General features: G+C 36.6%; 1 protein-coding gene across 2 annotated transcripts in view; it reads right to left on the reverse strand.

The window, feature by feature from the left end:
* Window positions 1–1584: 1584 nt before the first annotated feature.
* The window catches only part of ZEB1 (zinc finger E-box binding homeobox 1), a 124052-nt gene continuing 105484 nt past the window's right edge, over window positions 1585–20152 (reverse strand). For both annotated transcript variants that reach the window (XM_061468124.1, XM_061468125.1), the window contains exons 5-9: window positions 16071–16273; window positions 10977–11082; window positions 7724–9534; window positions 5982–6162; window positions 1585–4074 (exon numbers count right to left, since the gene is read on the reverse strand). In XM_061468124.1, the coding sequence (XP_061324108.1) occupies window positions 3518–4074; window positions 5982–6162; window positions 7724–9534; window positions 10977–11082; window positions 16071–16273 (2858 nt within the window). In that variant the 3' untranslated portion in view covers window positions 1585–3517. The remainder of the gene's footprint in view (window positions 4075–5981; window positions 6163–7723; window positions 9535–10976; window positions 11083–16070; window positions 16274–20152) is intronic.

The raw sequence follows: 20152 nt of genomic DNA on the forward strand, positions 1-20152 counted from the left end.
ATGGCTTTACCGTTAATGTAAAGAGAAGGTCCATGTGCTGCAGCTGGAGCAATTCTGGGACCTTGGTGAATGTACTCCTTCACAGCTGCCTGGCCTTCTCTATGCTGCACACCTGTCTATGCTGCAGGGATCTCACTGGTGGGGCTGCGAATAAAGCCTGTGCCTTCTAAGCTGCTTTATGTTCCAGATGAGTTTACTCCACTACATGAAGATGCATCACAGTTTTTTGTGGTTTTCAAAGGGATAATAAATGATGTTATTAGGTCACAATCAGAGGCATCTTCAAGCTTAACAGATGCAAAATTCAATACACCAATCCACTATGAAGATAAAAATGTTAATGATGGTTTCACAGTCTAAGTAATGAATATAAATTTTCTCCACAAAACTATAACATTCCCTGAATCAAAATTGCTTGGACTTTGCTCTCTATACAAGCACAGTTTTCTCTTGCTTCATTTAAAGTTCTGGAAATGGAAGTTACTGGCCTTTCACAAGCTTAACCATGGATTTATTAAAATTCTTTCTTTGTTCTATTACAAAAGACAGCAAAATTTTCCCATTTCAACAAATGTCTCCCTGGGCTTATTACTATAGACAAGTAACATGTTCCTGGAACATGAAAAACCTTAAAATAGTTTAAAAAAGGTTGTGTTTCATTACCTAGAACAGAGCAAAGCCATTTTTACCTGCAAGAAATCCTGACCTACCTGTTTGATTCTGTTACAATAATAAATACATTGCAACATTATTGAGGCAGTATAAATGACTATTTTTTTCAAACCAGCCTTTTCATGTTTACCTCAATGATACTACTGAGTTAGAAGCTTACTCCACCTAAAAGTGCAATATTTGGTATACTGTACGGCAAATACAGACAAAGCAAAACAATTAATATATGGAATAAATCTTTTGTATGTATTAATGTTGAGATAATAAGATTAAGAAGTATTCAAAACTTAGATATGTGAATATAAAATAAATTACATGGTGTTTGTGAAAGCCAAATGAAATTAACAACTGAAATCCCCTTCTAGGAAATCATTATAAAACAGAATGTTTCTTACAGAACAGTCTCTAAACTCCGCTTAAACTGCAAAACATTATAAACACGCATATATAATACAAATTTCAAGCCTTTGTACTTACATTGCTGAAATCTTATGTATAATATATATGTAATGTTAGTGCCGTATCTTTGGGAAGTTCAAGAGCAATATATACATCAATCTTTTCACTAGCTTATTGCTAAATCAAGGAAACAACTATAAGCTTACTTCCTTTAAAAGCAGTCATATTAAAGAGAGCATTAAACTCTGTTATGTAGATAAAGAGAGGGGAAAAAAAAATCACAAACCCACACAGTTCATTCTGAAAACTCAGTTGTTCTACTAAGGCTGGTAAATCAAAGAACTAACGCAGCAATTCCTGTGCCTGCACACAGTCAAACCTTCCTTTCACTTATGTGCTCCTTATGAACTATTGAAACCAAGTATTGACACTGAAGCGGGAACCGTGTCTGAATAACATCTCATAGAAATAACTTAAAACCATTTTCTAAATGACCAGAATAATGACAGTAAGTCAGACTTGTTGACACATTTTATTGTGAGATGGGGAGTCTGGTAAAAAACTAGAAAATGACCATGATGTAACAAGGAACTTAAAAATGAAGTTTCAGATTTGTAACATACATACATGAATACAGGAACAAATTGGCACAAAAATGTTAAACATTGCTCCCAACACTGTTTATAAGATCATTCTAATTTGGCTTACTAAGGAAATGAGAGGTTTATGGTTAGACTAATCTCTTAATAAAACTGCAGAGCATCATGCTATTAGTCACACAGTGAATTTCAAAATTTAAGAGCTTTATATTAAAAACTGGGTAAAGGTAAAATGAATTGATTGCAATTGTAAAATTAATACATTCCCATTTTAATTCTTCTGTTCTACAGTCCAAGGCAAGTATAAATGTTAACATAACACTGTTAAATCAAATCTCAATGCAAGAGAACCGATTGCATCTCTACTTTAAATCTTATCAACTTTCCAAATTTTCATACTAAAATATATTATTGTATTAATACAAACTACAGTATTATACACTACACTGTGTAATAAATAAAGAAATATAAAAATAAGACACATAAATATAAAAGTTTTCTAAAACTAAAAAGGTACATATGTCAGTAAGAAGGGTATTAATACTGCCAGGTTTGAAGACATACAGTACAAAATGTTGCACAGATCTATAAACTAAAAGAAATAAAATAATACTGATAGGTAAAAATCAGCTAACATTGTTAATAAATGGGGTCCATAATAACTAACATTTGAAAATACTTATGAGCCAGATAACATGTCATGTATGTGTCTGAAATTAAAGTAAACCAATAAAGCAATAAAGCAGATTAGAAAATTTCCCTTGTAATTATTTTAGAGAAATTCTGCAAGTCAGGTATTAACCCAAAATACCACCAAATAATTAAATAAAGAAATATACCAGTGTTCTTACTTCTCTGATGGCTGAGTGTTTTTTTCCCCATGATTAGTTTAGAAGTTTGATACAAATCAACAAATGCTAGTTATTGTAGGCCACATGTTGGATAAAGGCTGCTTAGAGCCTTTATAATACTGATAAATGGCACTTACAGCACACAGGTCTTGCATAAGGCCAAAGGAGATACAAAGCTTCATATCATATCCTTCATATTGTTACTACATACTCAAAACACAATTACAAACACTGATTTTGACGACTTTGCTGTCCTTACCAGTATTAACACTGTTAGTCCCTGCAATCAGAACTCAACAACAATCCTTTCAACTACATTTTTAACCACATGAGTAAGAAACTTCAGTTCTTCTATCATCTGCTTTCTTAAGGCTAACAATACACTTTAAATGAGAATATGCTCTACTACAACATCTAATGTCATAAACCGCTACCTTCTAGGTTGAATTTATTAAGGTAGCCAAGCACTGTTTGCAACTGCATTACAGATTTCTGCAAAAGGGAATTTTGTAGTGCAGAAGTTCTCACATTTTGAAACATAAGAAAATACTGAAGTGGATTTAGGAAATGTTTTACCATTAAAAAAAAAAAAAAATCATATAAATCTCTCCCAATTGTACAGCTTAAAAATTAATCAACTTAAGAATGAAAATTAATACTGATAAAACAAACAATGCCAGATGCTTGTCTAATAAATCAGGTTTCCTAAAACCTGTTAAATCTTTGCTTCCAGAGTCACTGTATTTTTCTAATCTGCTTCATGTTATAAACTTGTTCCTAACTTTGAAAACTGTGTGAAAAATTACTAAGTTTGAGGTTCAGGCACACCTGGATTTCTTTTTTTTTTTTTTCCTTTTTTTTTTTATATATATATTTTTTTTTACACAGTAGTGAACAGAAATCACAGTATGCAGGCTACTGCGTTTCCATGAAAAGCATGTATAATATAGAACAAACTTCATTACCAATTTTTTTCCTTATAGAAAAAACTATCATTTAAGCTTTATCTTTTTCTTCTGACACCTGCCCATTATTCTGTATAACTTCTGGTTCTGCATTGCTTGCTTGATTTACAGCTTCATCATTCTTGTTACCTTCAGTTTTCCCTTCTTCATCTTCTTCTACTTCTTCTTCTTCTTCGTCCTCTACTTCTTGTAGTTTCCTACGTTCTTTTTCTTCCTGAAGTCCTTCTATCTCCTTTTCTTCCTCCTCCTCTTCCTCTTTTTCACTGTCTTCCTCTTCTTCCCTGGTTAGACTCTCTCTCTCATCTGAGTCGATCTGTGATGGAGATGCCCTGGAACCAGCATGCTCATTATTGAGGACCTCCTGGCCTGTCTCCTCCTGTTCCGTGCTGTCACGCTCTTCTGCCTCTCTTTTGCAATAGGAGTATCGATGATTCATGTGTTGAGAGTAAGACCCCGAGTGCGAAAACCGCTTTCCACATTTGTCACATTGGTAGGGTTTTTCCCCAGAATGCAGTCGCATGTGTTCGATCAAATGGTGTTTGTGTTTAAATGCTTTTTTGCAAATTCCACACTCATGAGGTCTTTTACCTACAAAATAAAGCACAAACAGTTGGACATCTTGTAGCAGCAGTTGTAAAGAATTACGTTGTTGTTTTCCTCATAAAATGCTGTTGGTGAAGGTATTACCAACAATTAATTTTATTTAACAAGACAGTCTATTCCATGCACTCTCACCCTGAATTTTTCACCTGAGGATCAAAGGATGCAAGGGTACATTATCACAATTACAAGGGTAATTTGTAAGTTTTTTAGGAAACCTGAAGGACAGATTCTCAGATGTAACTTTTAGCACAAAAAAAATACAATACAAGTAAATCAGAAAAGGAGATATTTTTCTTTCAGTAAACATTGTTTTGATTCAAAACCATTCTGATTCTTCTGTATCAATGGAGATTTTAAGCAAACTAAGCTTGTATGTTGTTTTTTGTATACCAATTCCTTCTTCCACCTTCTAGGTAAAGGAAAAATCATTCTAAAATCTAGGTTGGCACAGGCAAATAAATGCCTTAGGTACAAAACTTGCTGACTACACGTACATTAATACGGCAAATCTGCTTTGTTTCACTTAGTTCTCTTTCTCCTCTCTTTTGCAGCTTTCTACTTCGTTACTTTGTTGCCTCGTTTTTGGAGTCTCTTATGAGCACAGCAGGAACCTAGCAATGTTATTTTGATTTCAATACTCTAAGTTGCTATGCAAAACAACTTTGCACTGTCTTGGCCCATGAGAGACAGAGACAATCAGCAGTTTTTTGGTCACACTATAGCGATTATCAACACCTCCATGTCAGCTCATGCCAAACAGGCAGTGAGGTGGATGTTGCTCTCTCTTCCCAAGTTAACAAGTGATATAATAGAGAAAATGGGCTCGAGTTGTCCCAGGGGAGGTTTAGATCGGATATTTGAATTTTTTTTTTCCCTGAAAGTGTTGTCAAGCACTAAGACGGGCTGCCCAGGGAAGCTGTTGAGTCACCATCCCTGGAGCTGTGTATTTAGAATATGTGTAGTTGTACTTAGGGTCGTGGTTTAGTGGTGGACTTGACAGTGTAAAGTTAATGGTTGCACTTGATGATCTTAATGGTCTTTTGCAACCTAAATGATTCTATGATTGTGAATACTGCACTTAATTTAAAAGTTGAACGAAGAGTCGTGTTATGTAAAGGAGGAGTTCAGAGTCTCAGGACAGGAAAGGCATGAAAATAGCGTTAATGAATACAAGTTGAGAAACTTGATCAAGTGGTGAATACAGAAGGGGATTTTTTATCTTTTAAATTCCATATGTAAGATGAAATATATATAATATAGGCACCTAAACAATTAAAAAAAATAATTAAGCCATCACAGAAGAAATAAGAAATCAACAGTTATTTTTAAAGATGACTAAAGATAGCAGAACTGGAGTCAAAAGGAACAACCATGAAAAGTTAAAAATAAAAGTAAAATCCAAAAATGCTAGAGTCCATATCTGATAAATGGCTGTTAGTTTCAGATCATTACAAATGCAGCTTAATTTGAAAACCCATTGTGCTAGAGAGATCTCTCTGCCTCTCATGTAAGGTATCACACTCATACACAATCTTTTTTTCTTAATTTATTATTTTAATTTTTAATTTCTCTTAATTCATAACCAGGCAAGGTAAATTAGAAGTAATACAACCTTGACTACAGGCTGTTGCTTGCAGATGACTGTTCATGAGCCAGATGGAAGAAATTCTGGTTTTTCTATTCAAGGGTTTAAGTCTCAAAAATTTAAAGAAACATAGAATTGTAGCTGTTGAACAAATATACAAAACATAGGTTCCTAAAGACAGCTGAGCACAGATTGTAAGAAGGACTATTACATTTGCCTACACTTTCTGAGAACTGGGTTCCAATTGAGATTATCAGTTATACACTGCATGAAATAATGATCTGAAACTGCTTTTCCTAGTACATACCTGTGTGTTCATACTTATGTCTCAATAATGAGCTGCTCTTCTGGAATATTTTGTCACACAAATCACAGGCATACATCCCATTTTCTGTCTTTCTCATCTTTTTCTTTGGGGGTGTTGAATCAGAATCATTTTGATCTTCTACATTCGATACTCCTTCTGAGCTAGTGTCTTGCCTTTCATCCTTAAGAAAAATTATGAAAAAGGTTTAGTTCAATAAAAAAAAAAAGCATGGATGCAGCACACAATATTATAAAGTATAAGCTGAAGCCACACTGTTATTCGCATTCAGTTCCATAAACAGCCAAACAAAATTGTTTAGACTTACATAGTCAAAAAAATCTGCTGCTGCATTGCTCTGCTTTGCAGTCCCTGCCACCATACAGAATCAGAATTCTCACTGGGACTGACTTTCATCACATCCAAATCTGACTGCTGGCCATGTCTAAGTTACACTGACACATCGTTTTTAGGGCCCATAAAATAAATATGATGTTAGGAAGGAAAAGAAGACTACAGACCTATAAAGTACACCAGCAAGTTGGAAGAGTAAATTCAGTATCTAATTGCATTTTTCAACTTATGTTTGTCACCCACATTTTGCTACCTCTAGGATTTTATGAAAGGTAAGACTATTTTTTGCCAGAGTTTTCACAAAAAGCTATTTAACTTACCATTCAAGTTTGCATATTTTACTATCTTCTTCCTCATAAAACTATCACAAATAATAAAGCAACATCTGGGGGACTTCAAATGTTCCATTAATAAAAAGTTTTAAAAATCTCCTGTTGTTTATTGCTAAGCATTTAAAGTGCTGAAGCTCATCTGTAAGAAGCACAGTATTTTCTACCGATATCAGTAATATCACTACACACAATTCATTTTATCATATATTATCAAATCTGAATATAAAAATGTACCTGTTAGTTAGCTCAAATATCATCTGTCTTATAAAACTTAACACATAAGCAACCTCATAACTCTTCAAGGCTCCTCAGCCTCTGGCAGTACAGAAGCCTGCATGAAATGCTAAAAAGCATTTCTAAGTTTTAGTTGGAAACTCTCAGTCTTTACATGAGCCACTTTCCTGTTCTGCTCTGTCCCTACTCAACATGTACAGGTGTTTCTCAGGAGGACTGACTCAGATCAGGTCATATCTAGATGTACCCAGGGAGGAACATGGCAGGATACAGGAATAGCAGATGAGAAGATAAATACCTGCCTGACTTCCAAAGAGAATACATCTGAATTTTGTTTAAGGTGCCATTATGGTGTAAGGATACATTCAGCTACTCTGCAAGCCAAGAAAGCAGAGCAGTGTGAAGGGAGTAGCCAAAGTTCCAGAGAGTTTATTTTCTGAATGTGGGGAAAGCGATGACACAGAGCCAGCAAGAAACAGAAGTCATGGCCTTACTTTGCTTTTTGATCAGGAGGATTAGACTGCCTTTAGAATACTGAGCACTGATGTCCTAGAAGACACTTCTGAATGACTGAATATGGTGAAGAACCGACTTGATTGTGCATAGAACTACGTAGTTTCTGTAAGTCTGGACTCAAGCTGCCTGAGCTTACTAGCTTTACAGAGGACTTAACAGTAACATCTCTTACCCATTAACAATCAAGCCAAATAAGCCTAATAGCTTATAGTTACATTTTTATTTATCTTGACAGTTTTCAATTAGTTCAGCACAGGTACAGAACAAATACATCATACACAGTATCAAGTGATACAGAAACCAAAGTACCTGATTTCCATTGGCTTGGGTTGGTTTTGGTGGTGTTTCTTGAACTGCAGGACTAACTGTGGTAGAGTATGTATAAGCCACCTGTGGAATCAAAATGGTTTGCTTATTGGCAGCAAGAGCTCTCAAGCATGGAACACTGTTCTGGTCAGCAATGGCAACAATTGTAGGTAACTGGGCAGTGACTGCAGGTATAGCAATATTTATGGGATTGGCACTTGGTGGGATTACATTTACAATAGGATCAGAGTCTGTAATACTGTTGTCCTTTTGTGGTTCTTTTTTTGCACAAGTTAAGTTCAAAGGTTCTTCTTGGACAGAATAAACACTGTTCTGGTAAACACTAGTTATGGTAGATCTTTCCAACAGTTCTCCATGTTGCTTTGGTAGCGAAAGGTCAAGAGGTTCAATTTGTGGCTCTTCTTGTACACCCTCTGTTGTGTACGTATAACCCTGTGAATTTCTTGATGAAGAAAGGTTTAGTGGCGATGGGGATGGCGTGCTACTGGGTGAACCATTCAGAGTTGATCCCCCTGGTACAGTCTGAGACTTTGTTGTACTGACAGAACTTTCAGAGTTATTTGTGCTGCTCTGGGGTTTGCTTGCATCTGTAGCTGCCGCTTGATCATCATTATCTGTGGGACTGCTTAATTTAACTTGCTCAGGAGAAGATGGTCCAGAAGACTGCACAGAAATCTGTCCAGCTTGCATTTTTTCAAACCACTTTTTTACCACATCCAGTGGCAGGTTTACTGAATCTGCTATTTTTGAAAGCTCTTCTGCGCTCGGTTGTGCATTTAATGCATAATATGCTTTTAGGAGCGATAAAAGGTTCTTTAAAGGTGGCTGACTAGGAGATAAGTTGTTCTCCCCAGTTTCTGATGGGACAGGGGAGTCAGGCTTCTCAGCATCTGTTCTACTGGGCTGAGGAAGCTGAGGAGGATTTTTTGTTTCATAGTGCTTTAATTCTTGAAGTGCATTAAGGTCTCCTGGACAGTCATCACAAAGAAGACAAGTGCTATCATTGGTCTCTCCTTCAAAGTTCTTATCTTTCTCAGACTTTACTGTAAGATCTTCTGGTAATTTTTCATTTTTGCAACTATTTGTAGGAACAGAGTTTTCTTTTTTTAGATTTTGTGGAACAACCTGAAGTTGACTTGGCTGCTCCAAGCTGTAGTTGATGATAATTTTGGTTGTCCCATCTTGGTCAACCAAAGGAAGACTGATAGCTGAAATGAGTGAATGGCCAGCTTGTTGTATAGATGCATTGTTGATTGTTTCTTGTTCTTTGGATGCAAGATTAGCATGATTGTTTTCCAGTACTTGCCTTATTACATTACCATCCACTGCCACTTTAAGTACATTTTGAATGTCACTTAAGTTGATGCTTATGGGAGACACCAGACCTACTGTTGGTAGAACAACAGCTTGCACCACACCCTGAGGAGAACTGGTTGCCTGCAATGGGCTACCACCACTAAAGACCCCATTCTGCAAAGGGGTTGAACAATTAATTCCTGAAGCAACCACTATGGGCTTGAATTCATAATCCACAGGTTCAGTTTTAATTTGGTTAACAGGAAGTTGCTCTTGCAAGGGTTTATTTTCTATCTTTTGTCGTATCTGTGGTCTTGCTGGGCTACCTGGTGATGCAGAAAGGGAAGGGGAGGAGCACTGAGACGTCTTGAGCCCTGACCGGGCTCGACCATTCACGGGCATCAAACCAATACACTTCTTACTGCTTATGTGTGAACTGTATGAACCAGAATGGGAAAAACGTTTCTTGCAGTTTGGGCACTCATATGGCTTCTCTCCTAAAGATAAAAAAAAAAGAAACAAGGCATATGCAACACTTTACTAGGTTACAGCATAACTTCATCAACATGACCTCTCAAAGAGTCCTACTGAAAAATTATCTCATACAGTTAACTGATCACTAAAGGCAACTGTGTTGTGTATAGCTTAGAGTCCTTTAGTGAGTTTATGATCCACTAGTAGATATAGGATGGAGCCCACATGATCATGGTATGTTCCAGTATTTCCCAGTAACTGTCCACATGTCACAAAAATCAGTCTATACGATACTTGAAGATTTCATTTAACTCTGTTCAAATAGTACAACTACTAACTTCAGAAGGTACATAAATTTCATAATGGAAAAAAGAAGAATATTATTAACTAAAGAAAAAAGGGCCATAAATACAAATCATAATTGTACAAAGAGCTATACACATTTTATTGTGCAAGCTCAAATACACTGTATCCGAATCTTCATACAATACTCATCAGCTGAAATCCAGGCAAAGTTTAAGTAAAGGGAAACCAGATACAGGTAGAAGTCAGAAGTGTATTTGCCTTCAGAGATGAATGTCAGGTTAAATCGCCAGGAAGAGGCACACAGCTATGCAATCATTAAACCCCTAGTAAGAGCTGGCTTTTCAGGGGATCCGTGCTACAGAGGAAAAGGGCAGAGCCAAAACAGCTGTTCTGTTTTCAGGTTGAAAAGCACATTGACTGAGGCTTTCCCCCTCACAGGCACAGTGCCACTACCCTCTGGAAATGAAATGAAGATGAGGGAGGACTTGTAAGTGAAGTGCACTTCACTGCTATTGTCATGGCTAAGCAATTGGTAAGAAAGGAAAAGATGGCCTAAAAACTTGTTTTCAGATTTCCTGTCAATGGGTACATCTGCGTTAAAAATAGAAATTGTGAATCTCTTTTGAGAGACCACATTTAACTTATTGTTATATTATGTATTAAAATATACTATTACATATTAAATTTCTTATAAACTGGACCTTTTCTTAGAAACTGAAACTGTTGTGACAGTACATCACAATCCTAGATCTCTGTCCTGAGCCTATTTTCATATGACTAGTCTCAAATGATGACAATCACAGTCACAGTGGGAAGCACAGCTCTTTCTAGGCTCATAACATGCTGAATGAACTGCAAACACTGAGAAAAAATAGACAAGTGAAAAGGCACCAGAAGGACGCCCCTGCTTCTTCTGCCATAAGCGAAGCTTTCCTTAACTGTTAGAGCTTACGTTGCAACTGCAAATGCTCGAGTTATTCTACGTATTTCCTCCACACAGCTGAAGGCTGCAGTCAGTGCTTAAAGTCCCAGAGGGAAAACATAAAAAAAAGAAAATACTGGTATTTTAAACTTACACTTACGAGACTGATAGCACATCAACATTACAAAAAGTAGAAATAGCAACATTAGTACACAATTCAATGCTTAGTTTATTTACCACTGTGGATTCGTAGGTGTTCCTTTAGGTGATGTTTGTATTTAAAAGCTTTTCCACATTCAGTGCACTTGAATTTTCGATTACCACTGGACTGTGTCACATGTCTCTGTAAGAAAGAATTCATAATTATCGCATAGGACAGCATGTTGGAAAAACACTTTGTATTTTCACATTGTAACAGAGAAAATGCAATACGAAACTGAAAAGAATTCAGCATAATTTTAAGAGACTGAAGGTGATATGCATTATGCATGAGAAAGAAACAAATTAGAATTCAGGCTAAAATTGAGCCACGTGTGTCTTCTGAAAAAGCCCGGTATAGTAAAAATAAAATAAAAAACAAACAAAACCCCAAAATATATTTGCTCCTTCTCCCAACTTTGGATGAAGCTTGCACTGACATGTTATATGAGTCATGCTAGTTTTGTGAAAGCAAAAAACCCAAGAAAAACCCCAAGCCCACCACCCACAGAATACGTCACACAGGACAGAGAAACATTAGAGCGTATAAAAGCCTGTTTAAAGTTAATCAGTTGACGTGATTTTTCCATTTACGTGCTTCCAGCACTTACAGTTGGCCTTGGATTCCTCTATGTAATGATGCCACACGATTGCTCAAGAGAAGACAGCTTAGTGACAACAAAGGCACTCCCAGTCACAATGAATTCTCAAGATAAATGCAAAAACTAAAATAACAATATGGAAGGATTTCCCAAGTACACAGCATCAAACCTCTTCACTATCTGCATTGAAACTTTGTGCTTATTTTGTTATATTTTGACTTGTGAGAGAGTTTATTGTTAAGCTCCAGATTATTTTTGATTTATCTTTATTGTTATACTACTTTAAAACCCACAAACGCTAAGACAGACATGTAAAAGTATGTAGTATATATGTGATGTGTATGCAAGATATATAATTTTATCACAAACTGCATAAATCTATACATCTTAGAAGTTGGAGCAGCTTAATTACCAACGTGAAATGGAACAATTATAAATTTTGTGTTCAAGCAAATTATTTAATAGAACAGTGTCTCCTTTCTAAGTAGAGTTCACTTTGCAAAAAGACACTCTGCCACCATTTGGATGCAGCTGTACATTTTTGGTAACCAGAGCAAGTATTTTCATAAACTAATAGAGTTATAGATGTATCTGGGGGAAACAGCCTGCCTCTGGAATGAAACCATGGTGGGGAGCTCCTACACCCAAGTCGGGTCTACTGCGGTTGGCAGCACTGGAGCAGATGCTCACCGGGTGCTGAGGCTATTCCTCAAGTGCAGACACAGTAGCTGGGGGCTGAGATGTGTGCTGGAGAAGCAGGGATTAATAAAAAGGCAGGATGATGTTCCTGGACTGATTTATGTCTTTAGATCTGAAGAATGCACATCTGTATAGTTTGCTGGATGAAGATCTGAGCACGCTGCTATGAGATACGCTGTCCAAATTATCAGCCCTCCCCATTCTACACGTTGTCCTCCTTTATATGATACAGGTGCTAACAGAAGACAAATGGAAACAAGATAATCTAAATTGCTTCCAAGTATTTGAATTTGACAGTTCCCCTGGGATAAGCATTTGGTTAAGCTGCAGTTCTAACCTCTCAGCAGATACTGCTCTCACCCTCCTTAGGGTAGGTTCCTTCCTGCCTCCTACCAGGCTCTGCAGTGAGGCTGCCACTCTGACTTATCCTGATTAGCACTTGACCCTTAGTTCTGGTTTTGTCAGCTGTCTTTTGCTAGTCCACACAACTTTTCAGCTTTCTTTAACTAAGTCCCTTGAAGACGATGTTCTAGATGATTGTGCCTGACCCACTGCCTTTCACTTTAATGATCCAACTTCACTGAGTCTAGAGGACCATGTCAGGATTTACTTAAGCCTGCAGAGAATCAGTTACTACTGTCTGACTTGAGATGATACAAGTTAAAGAATCTCAGCATATACACAGCTATTGCAGATGCTGGACTACATAAATATTCACAGTAATTATTAGTGCATGTATTCAATCTATCAGAAATTATTCTGCTACAGTCTTTAAAATTCAATGTCCTGCTTTCAAAGCATGGAAGCCCATATTCCTCTTAGCAATTTTTTAATGAGTTTTCCTGGCCACAGCTATAAGCTGCTTTGAACTTTCTGCTAGGCAGTGTTTCCATCTATTTTGCCTTACCTTCTTATATTTGTAATTCTTTATTCAGCTTTCTGGCTGTCTGTCCTACATTCTTCTTCTTTATAAATCTGTGATATCCTTAGAGTTAGTATCCAGGACCTTTTCTTTAAAATAACTAAGAAATCATAACTATCCTCTAAAGTACCATCTTTGATACTCTTTCACTCTTAATCTTCTCTTATTCAAATGTTTTTTCCCCTTTCAGTACTGTTAAATCCACATTTTTGTGCTTCTGATGTGTGATATATTTTTAAATGCACTGTACATAACTGTTTTCTGCTTATTAAAGAATTATCTGTACCATCCAGTAATACTACTCTGCATTCCTTTAAGGACAGAAAGAAGAAACATCCACATTAAGGTTTGTAACTAGCCACTAATGCATCCATGCATCAAACACTTATTATGCTTAGGGCTAAAGTTCACTCTTTTCATAGAAGAAAACAAAAACTAATTAATGGAAATCCTGAAAAGTTATTTGGAAGATGGGAATTACAGTTACATCATGTTTTTTTTAGAGATGGTTTGAGCATGGTGTTCAAGAACTGCCCATTTCTCAGTGGAGTCCACAGCAATATGAAATTTCAACAGACTACCTATGGGCGCTTTGTAAACTTATGAGAAGAAAAGTAAAACAAAGATAAGAAGCACTTATCCCTCAACATCTTTATTTGGTGCTTCATGTGTGAAAGCAGATGATATATAGGCAGCATCACCTCCTACCAACTGTTAGTGGTGTAGGAGCAGCCAGGAGAGCCATGAGGATGCCGGGCATGGGGAGAAAGAAGAAGGTGCAGGATGGTTCTCAGCTCTCACAGAAGTAGCTGCAGTTTGGCCTATCTCCCCATTCCTCAGGGAAGGCAGTGTCAACATACCTGTTCCACTGCCTTCACTACACTAGATACTACCTTTGCTCATTGCTTCCTTGTACAGAACAATTACAAAACTGTCAGTCACATGGTGGACATTAACCAGCCAACAAAGTTATCCATATAATCTGCTTTCAGGTGAAGTCCTTTAAGAATGACACATTAAGATCTGAAGATGCAGCTGCTTAAGATCCACAACCAGGATGTCTACACTTACTATGGAAAAAAGTTAGTCTTGCATTACACAAATGACGTTACCAAGTACATGCACGTGAAGCCTGTTCTGAAGACATGACACCTTTGTGACAATAACATAAACAAATACATATTCCAAATTTGCCAAGTATCTAAACTATTATAGTTTTGATTCTAGTTATGGCTCTAGAGAAAAAAATACACTAACATGGGTGTAATATTCAGTTCCAGATACTTCAAAGAAACAACATTTATCAAAAGCAATTGTGCCCATTGAAACGTATCTGCAGGAATACAATTTAGACTTCCCTTTGTGGCAATTCTGAGATCGCTTCGTCGCTTGGCATTTTTTAACTTTTCGTTCAAACTACATGCGAATATGGGAAAGGCTTCTACCTCTCCAACTACTTTATTCTTACGCATTTATGCTTCTAGTTGGAAAAACTGGAAAAATGTAGTAGCTCACAAATAAGCATTATACAAAAGCATTAATAGATTTTATAGTTAGAAATACAATGTGTATATAAGACCAAGTCTCAAGTGGAAGCCAAGCCAATAAGACAGCAAGACAAATAACTTGTTCATGGGAAATACATTTGAATAAAGAACTACCACCCCAGCATATGCAGGTGAGGTTATTACAAACCCTGAGAGAGAGCAAAATCCTTGCAGTGGGATAGCCAATACCTGTAACAATTTTTCCTATTTAATTTACCCATGAATGTAAAAACTCAGGTATAAAAATGTATATTAATGTATAATAAATTTTTAAGCCTGCTAAATTCTTGGATTTAGTGATACTTTGTAGAATGGAAGTTAATATGCAATGTGTAAAAACGCATTTCCTTTACTCTGTGTTACAGCCTTTCAGTTTAATAAAATATCTGTTGGTTTGGAGCTTCAACAAATACTGAAGCGCCTTCTTCCCCTTTATATTCTTTTCAGTATTCACTGTTTCCTATCTTTCTGTGATGTTTCCCTCCTGTTTCTTTCCATGGTGGTGGAAAGTATGTATCTTTTTAGCTTGGGTAATTCCTGACTGTTTCAGTAATTTTCAATTGGCTCTTGAGCCATAGAGTGCCCCTGAGAAGTTATGGAAGCATGTAATTGGGGGCGGGGAGGGGGGGTGTGTGTGTGATAGGAAATTGTGGGGATAAAAGCAGTAAAGAAAAAGAGGGAGAGGTGAACAGAAGCTCAGGACCTTCTGTTAGTGATGAGATGACTAACTTATGGAAGGCATTCGAGGGGACCATGCCCTCAGGACAGACCATGAACCAGACAAAACAAGCTCAGAGTATCTTTAGCCCTTTCTGTTGCTTCATTTACTATTGAAATGCTGTATTTCATGCACAAATTATTTGTATATTGCCTTATTGCATGGACTGCATTTAAAAACCGTTATCTCACAGTTCAAGCAAATGAATCAACGCAATGATTTGTTTCTTAAGGGCAAAAATGAGTACAGTAAATTTTAAATTAGCCAAACAGGATTTATGACAGAAAAATATGTTTCATTAAAGATTTGAGATTAGATCTGAGTCACAACTTTAATGTAATGCTAGCTAATGAACAGAAAAACACTAATTACCTATAAATGCAATAAAGCACTTCTGAAAACTAAAATTTAAACCCAACCAGATGCCTAGATGAAATGAACATAGGAATTCATATCTCATCCTTTGACATCTATGGAAAAAGCCTGACTTCAGCAGCAAGTTTAAGTGTGTGCTCCGGAACTTGGACTTCAGCACACAGATGATCTGATGTGAACAGTTTTATTTGCTCTGTCCATTTTTGCTCACATAACAAATCACAGCGCTGTTACAGAGGATGACAAATCCTTAATTCAAACGCCTCTTACTTGATCTCTTCCTGATTTGTGTGACGTCATGTGGCGGTCAAGCTGTGTTCTGTACGCAAACGTGTAACTGCACAAGGAGCAACTGAAGTTATCTTCATTTTTTTCATGGCGATACTTGATGTGTTCCTTCAAAGAGGTAAAACGCTTGTACCCTCGATCACAATATGGGCACGTAAGTAACTGGGAAAATGCATCAGGTGTTCCTACACAGGAGAGACAATAGACCATGTTTAAATAAATGTAAGTTCCAAACTTATTACCATCAACAGACATGCTTTACATTTACATATATTACTGTAAGAAAAGATGCAGCTGCTAGAAGGTCCATCTGTTTTAGAAAAATGACAATTTGTATCTTTTCCCACACATATTATGTTACTAACTACGCTATGGTACCATTGCCCTGTGTACACTGAAGAAAGTTCAGCACTATACCCAAACCCACACCTCTCATTGAGTCTGCCGGACTTCCCAGTATAGCACTAGAGATTCTATATATGTATTTCTGTTTAGAAAGTGGTCTGAAAATTGTGAAACAGTTTAAGATCCAGCAGTCTTTGTAGATCTGATTGACTCAATCACAGCAATCCTCAAATCCTGTTTACAAATTAACGTCTATCACTGAAACAACTAATAGCAGCCTATTTTCAGCTCCTGATATTATGAATATTATAAATAATATTTACAAGTTGCAGAGTATGTTTTTCTCTTTACCTAACACGGAACTGTAAGTGAAAAAGAGAACTGAAATAAAAAAGAAAAAAACAAACAAAAAAAAAACAACAAAAAAAAAATCCTAGAAATGTGGTTTATAATTCTTATACCTGGACCTGTTGGAGCAGGTCCAGAGGAGGGCCACAGAAATGATCAGAGAGCTGGAGCCCTCTATGAAGCCAGGCTTAGAGTTAGGGTTTTTCTGCCTCGAGAAGGCTCTGGGAAGACCTTATTGTGGCCTTTCAGTACTTACAGGGGACTTACAAGAAAGACGGGGATAGACTTTTTATCAGGGCCTGTAGCAATAGATCAATGGGTAATGATTTTAAACTGAAGGAGAGTAGATTTAGACTAGATATAAGGAAGAAATTTACAATGAGGGTAGTGAGGTAATACAACAGTGCTCAGTGCGGTTACAGATGCCCCATCCCTGGAAGCATTCAAGTTCAGCTTGGATGGGGCTCTGAGCAACCTGATCTAGTTGAAGATGTCCCTGCCCACTGCAGGGTGGTTGGACTAGATGACCTTTTAAGGTCCCTTCCAACACAAACCATTCTATGATTCTATGACACATCATGTACATGCTAATAGGACATGCTGTCTGCAGATCAGAAAGGAGAGAGATCAGACGTGAGGCCATAAATATGATTCTAATGTGATCCTCAGAATTTATTCTGCTGGCTTTCACGAAGTTACTTCTGTATCAGTACAGGACAAAGTGAAATCAGATTGAAGCTGAATATCATTTTCACAAGTCTATTTCTGAGAAGTCAACATTTATGAAGTTTTAACTCCATCTCTTCTTATCAGCATATATTTAGCGCCATAGAATAGTAACATAGTCTATCCTTGAAAAATAATTTTTTTTTAAAGGATCGGAAAGGAAAATATTTTTTATAAATTGACAAAAGTGCTTGCATAAATGTCTGGCTTGCTGTATTTGATCAAACTATCAATTTATACAAAGTGATATCCTTCAATGACCATGCTACTCTTCCACGTTTTAAGGGAAATGGGAAGCAAATTTTGCAAGGATGCACCTCTCTGCTGTGCTGAGTGAGAGCAGGAGAGAAAGGTGGAAGGTCTTTATTGACTATCATTTTATGCTCTGAAGCACGAAGGGCAAATTTGTGTGCACCGTCATCTTAAGTTGAAGAACTATAAGCATTATTAATGCTCATAAAATTAATCAGTACTTTACAAAGTACTTCTGAATTATTTATCTCCATGACCTCTTTTAGGACTTATCACCATAGACTGATTACATGCTCTATAAAGTAGCAATTCACTCTGTTTGTGTGGAATTTACTGACTTTATTTTTACGGAATGTGCCATTGTTCTTGCAACAGTGAAGAGTCAGACCAGTTTTCATTATTACTAAACCCCAACACCTTCTCTGTCATATATGGTTTTTTTACACTTGTTATGGTAACAGTCAAGGTCACACTTGTATTACACTGTTTTTTGTGTTCTTGTACTCCTTTCTGCTTTTCCTGGATCAGCCAGGTTGTCAAAAGATTAACCTCTCCCCACATGCATAGATACAGCATGCTTCCTTTCAATCCTCTTTTTTCCATCTACAATTCAATTCACCTGACATAAAGAATACTCCATTTCTGCACAAATACAACTCAGTGAAAATTACAGAAATATGTTAATTTAAATTCTGTTCCACTGGAGCAAACGTCAAAATGGCAGTGTTTTCCCAAAGCCACTATTTTTCTGTCACTTCTCTTGCCCAGTCCCCTGGTTTGGAATCATGTATCTTTAGCAATGTATCTTGGCATGTTCTGTTCCAAAGTATGTTCTGTTCTGCCAAGTATCTTGGCATGTTCTGTTCCAAAAGATTAAAACACTGAACATTATTTTTCAGCATCCTGGTTTTCCAAATACTTCCCTGTTAACCTACTGGGCTAGTTCAAATTGAAATTTTTGATAAAAATGTGTATTTTTTTAATGATTACATGGAAATTATATCGCAAGGCTGTAAAACTAACTTGACAATCTGCGCCACTGCAACCACAGAATAACATCTTAAATTACCTGTAATTTTTAAGATGCTACTGTTGAGCATGTATCTTAATTCTATCTATAGGGATGCTGGAGAGGGACCCTTCATTAGAGACTGTCGTGACAGGACAAGGGGTAACGGGTTAAAACTTAAACAGGGGAATTTTAGGTTGGATATAAGAAGGAAATTCTTTCCTGTTAGGGTGGTGAGGCACTGGAATGGGTTGCCCAGGGAGGTTGTGAATGCTCTGTCCCTGGCAGTGTTCAAGGCCAGGCTGGACGAGGCCTTGGGTGATATGATTTAGCGTAAGGTGTCCCTGACCACAGCAGAGGGGTTGGAACTAGATGATCTTAAGGTCCTTTCCAACCCTAACGATTCTATGATTCTATGATTAATTGAATCGCGCAAAACTTGTATACCACAAAATATTTGTAATTCAGGTCCTATTTCTGTATATGAATAGGCATATACACAGTTTAAATTTCTCAAATATTTTAATTTACTTTTTTTTTTTTTTTAATCTTTAATAACATAAAATCTCTCGAAGAGCAGAACAAAATTGTTAGTGTTAACCCATTCACCACTCTCCCTTAAACTTCAGTACAGTAATACAGCTACAGTGACAGGTTTTTGGCAATGCACATTTTCTTAAATGACTGGAAGACAACTCCTAACCCTTTATGCAGGATGTTACTTTCTTTCGACAAATCTTAAATACAACAATAAAGGAACACAATCTGGTTGAAACTGCAGTTGTCATGTTATGAAAGCTGAACACATCAAAAAGCAAAACAATGCATAACCAATCTGAACAGGTTTTGCCTTCAAATATTTCATGATGAAGAAACCTTCAGTCTTTCACACTTAACAAACTATGACTTCTCATCTCACTCAGAGGAGCATTTTAAGCACAAAACTTACAGAAAAAAAGACTTCTATTTAAAAACAATAACAGGTATTTTTTTTTCACAAAAATATTTCTGTATAAGCAATATTTCTTTTTTCTCCACTGCTGTTTTTTCAGGAAAATACCCAAAAGCCTGTCATAGATTGGCTACTTAATAAAAGAACTCCTACCTAATATGTCCTTTTGGGTGTTTTGTTTAGAAATATAAAAAGGAAAGGAACGTGTTACAACTCCCCTGAAGTTATTCTTACATAAAGTCATACTATCTTGCTTCACTCCCATTATATTTAATAAATATTTGTTCTGTTCTTTCATTTAGTGCTGTTGAATGATTTATGAATGCTTGAATTTTTATTTCCAGATACTTAGGATTATCAATTAGGTACCCATACAACTGAACCCCAGTGCATGTCTTGTTTTACAAAATCAAGTAGTATTGTTTTTTGCAT

This window comes from Pezoporus flaviventris, unplaced genomic scaffold, assembly GCF_033815535.1.
Source record: "Pezoporus flaviventris isolate CSIRO_AGI_PZ_B2104156 unplaced genomic scaffold, CSIRO_AGI_Pfla_v1 ptg000047l, whole genome shotgun sequence".
In the NCBI taxonomy this organism is placed as follows: domain Eukaryota; kingdom Metazoa; phylum Chordata; class Aves; order Psittaciformes; family Psittacidae; genus Pezoporus; species Pezoporus flaviventris.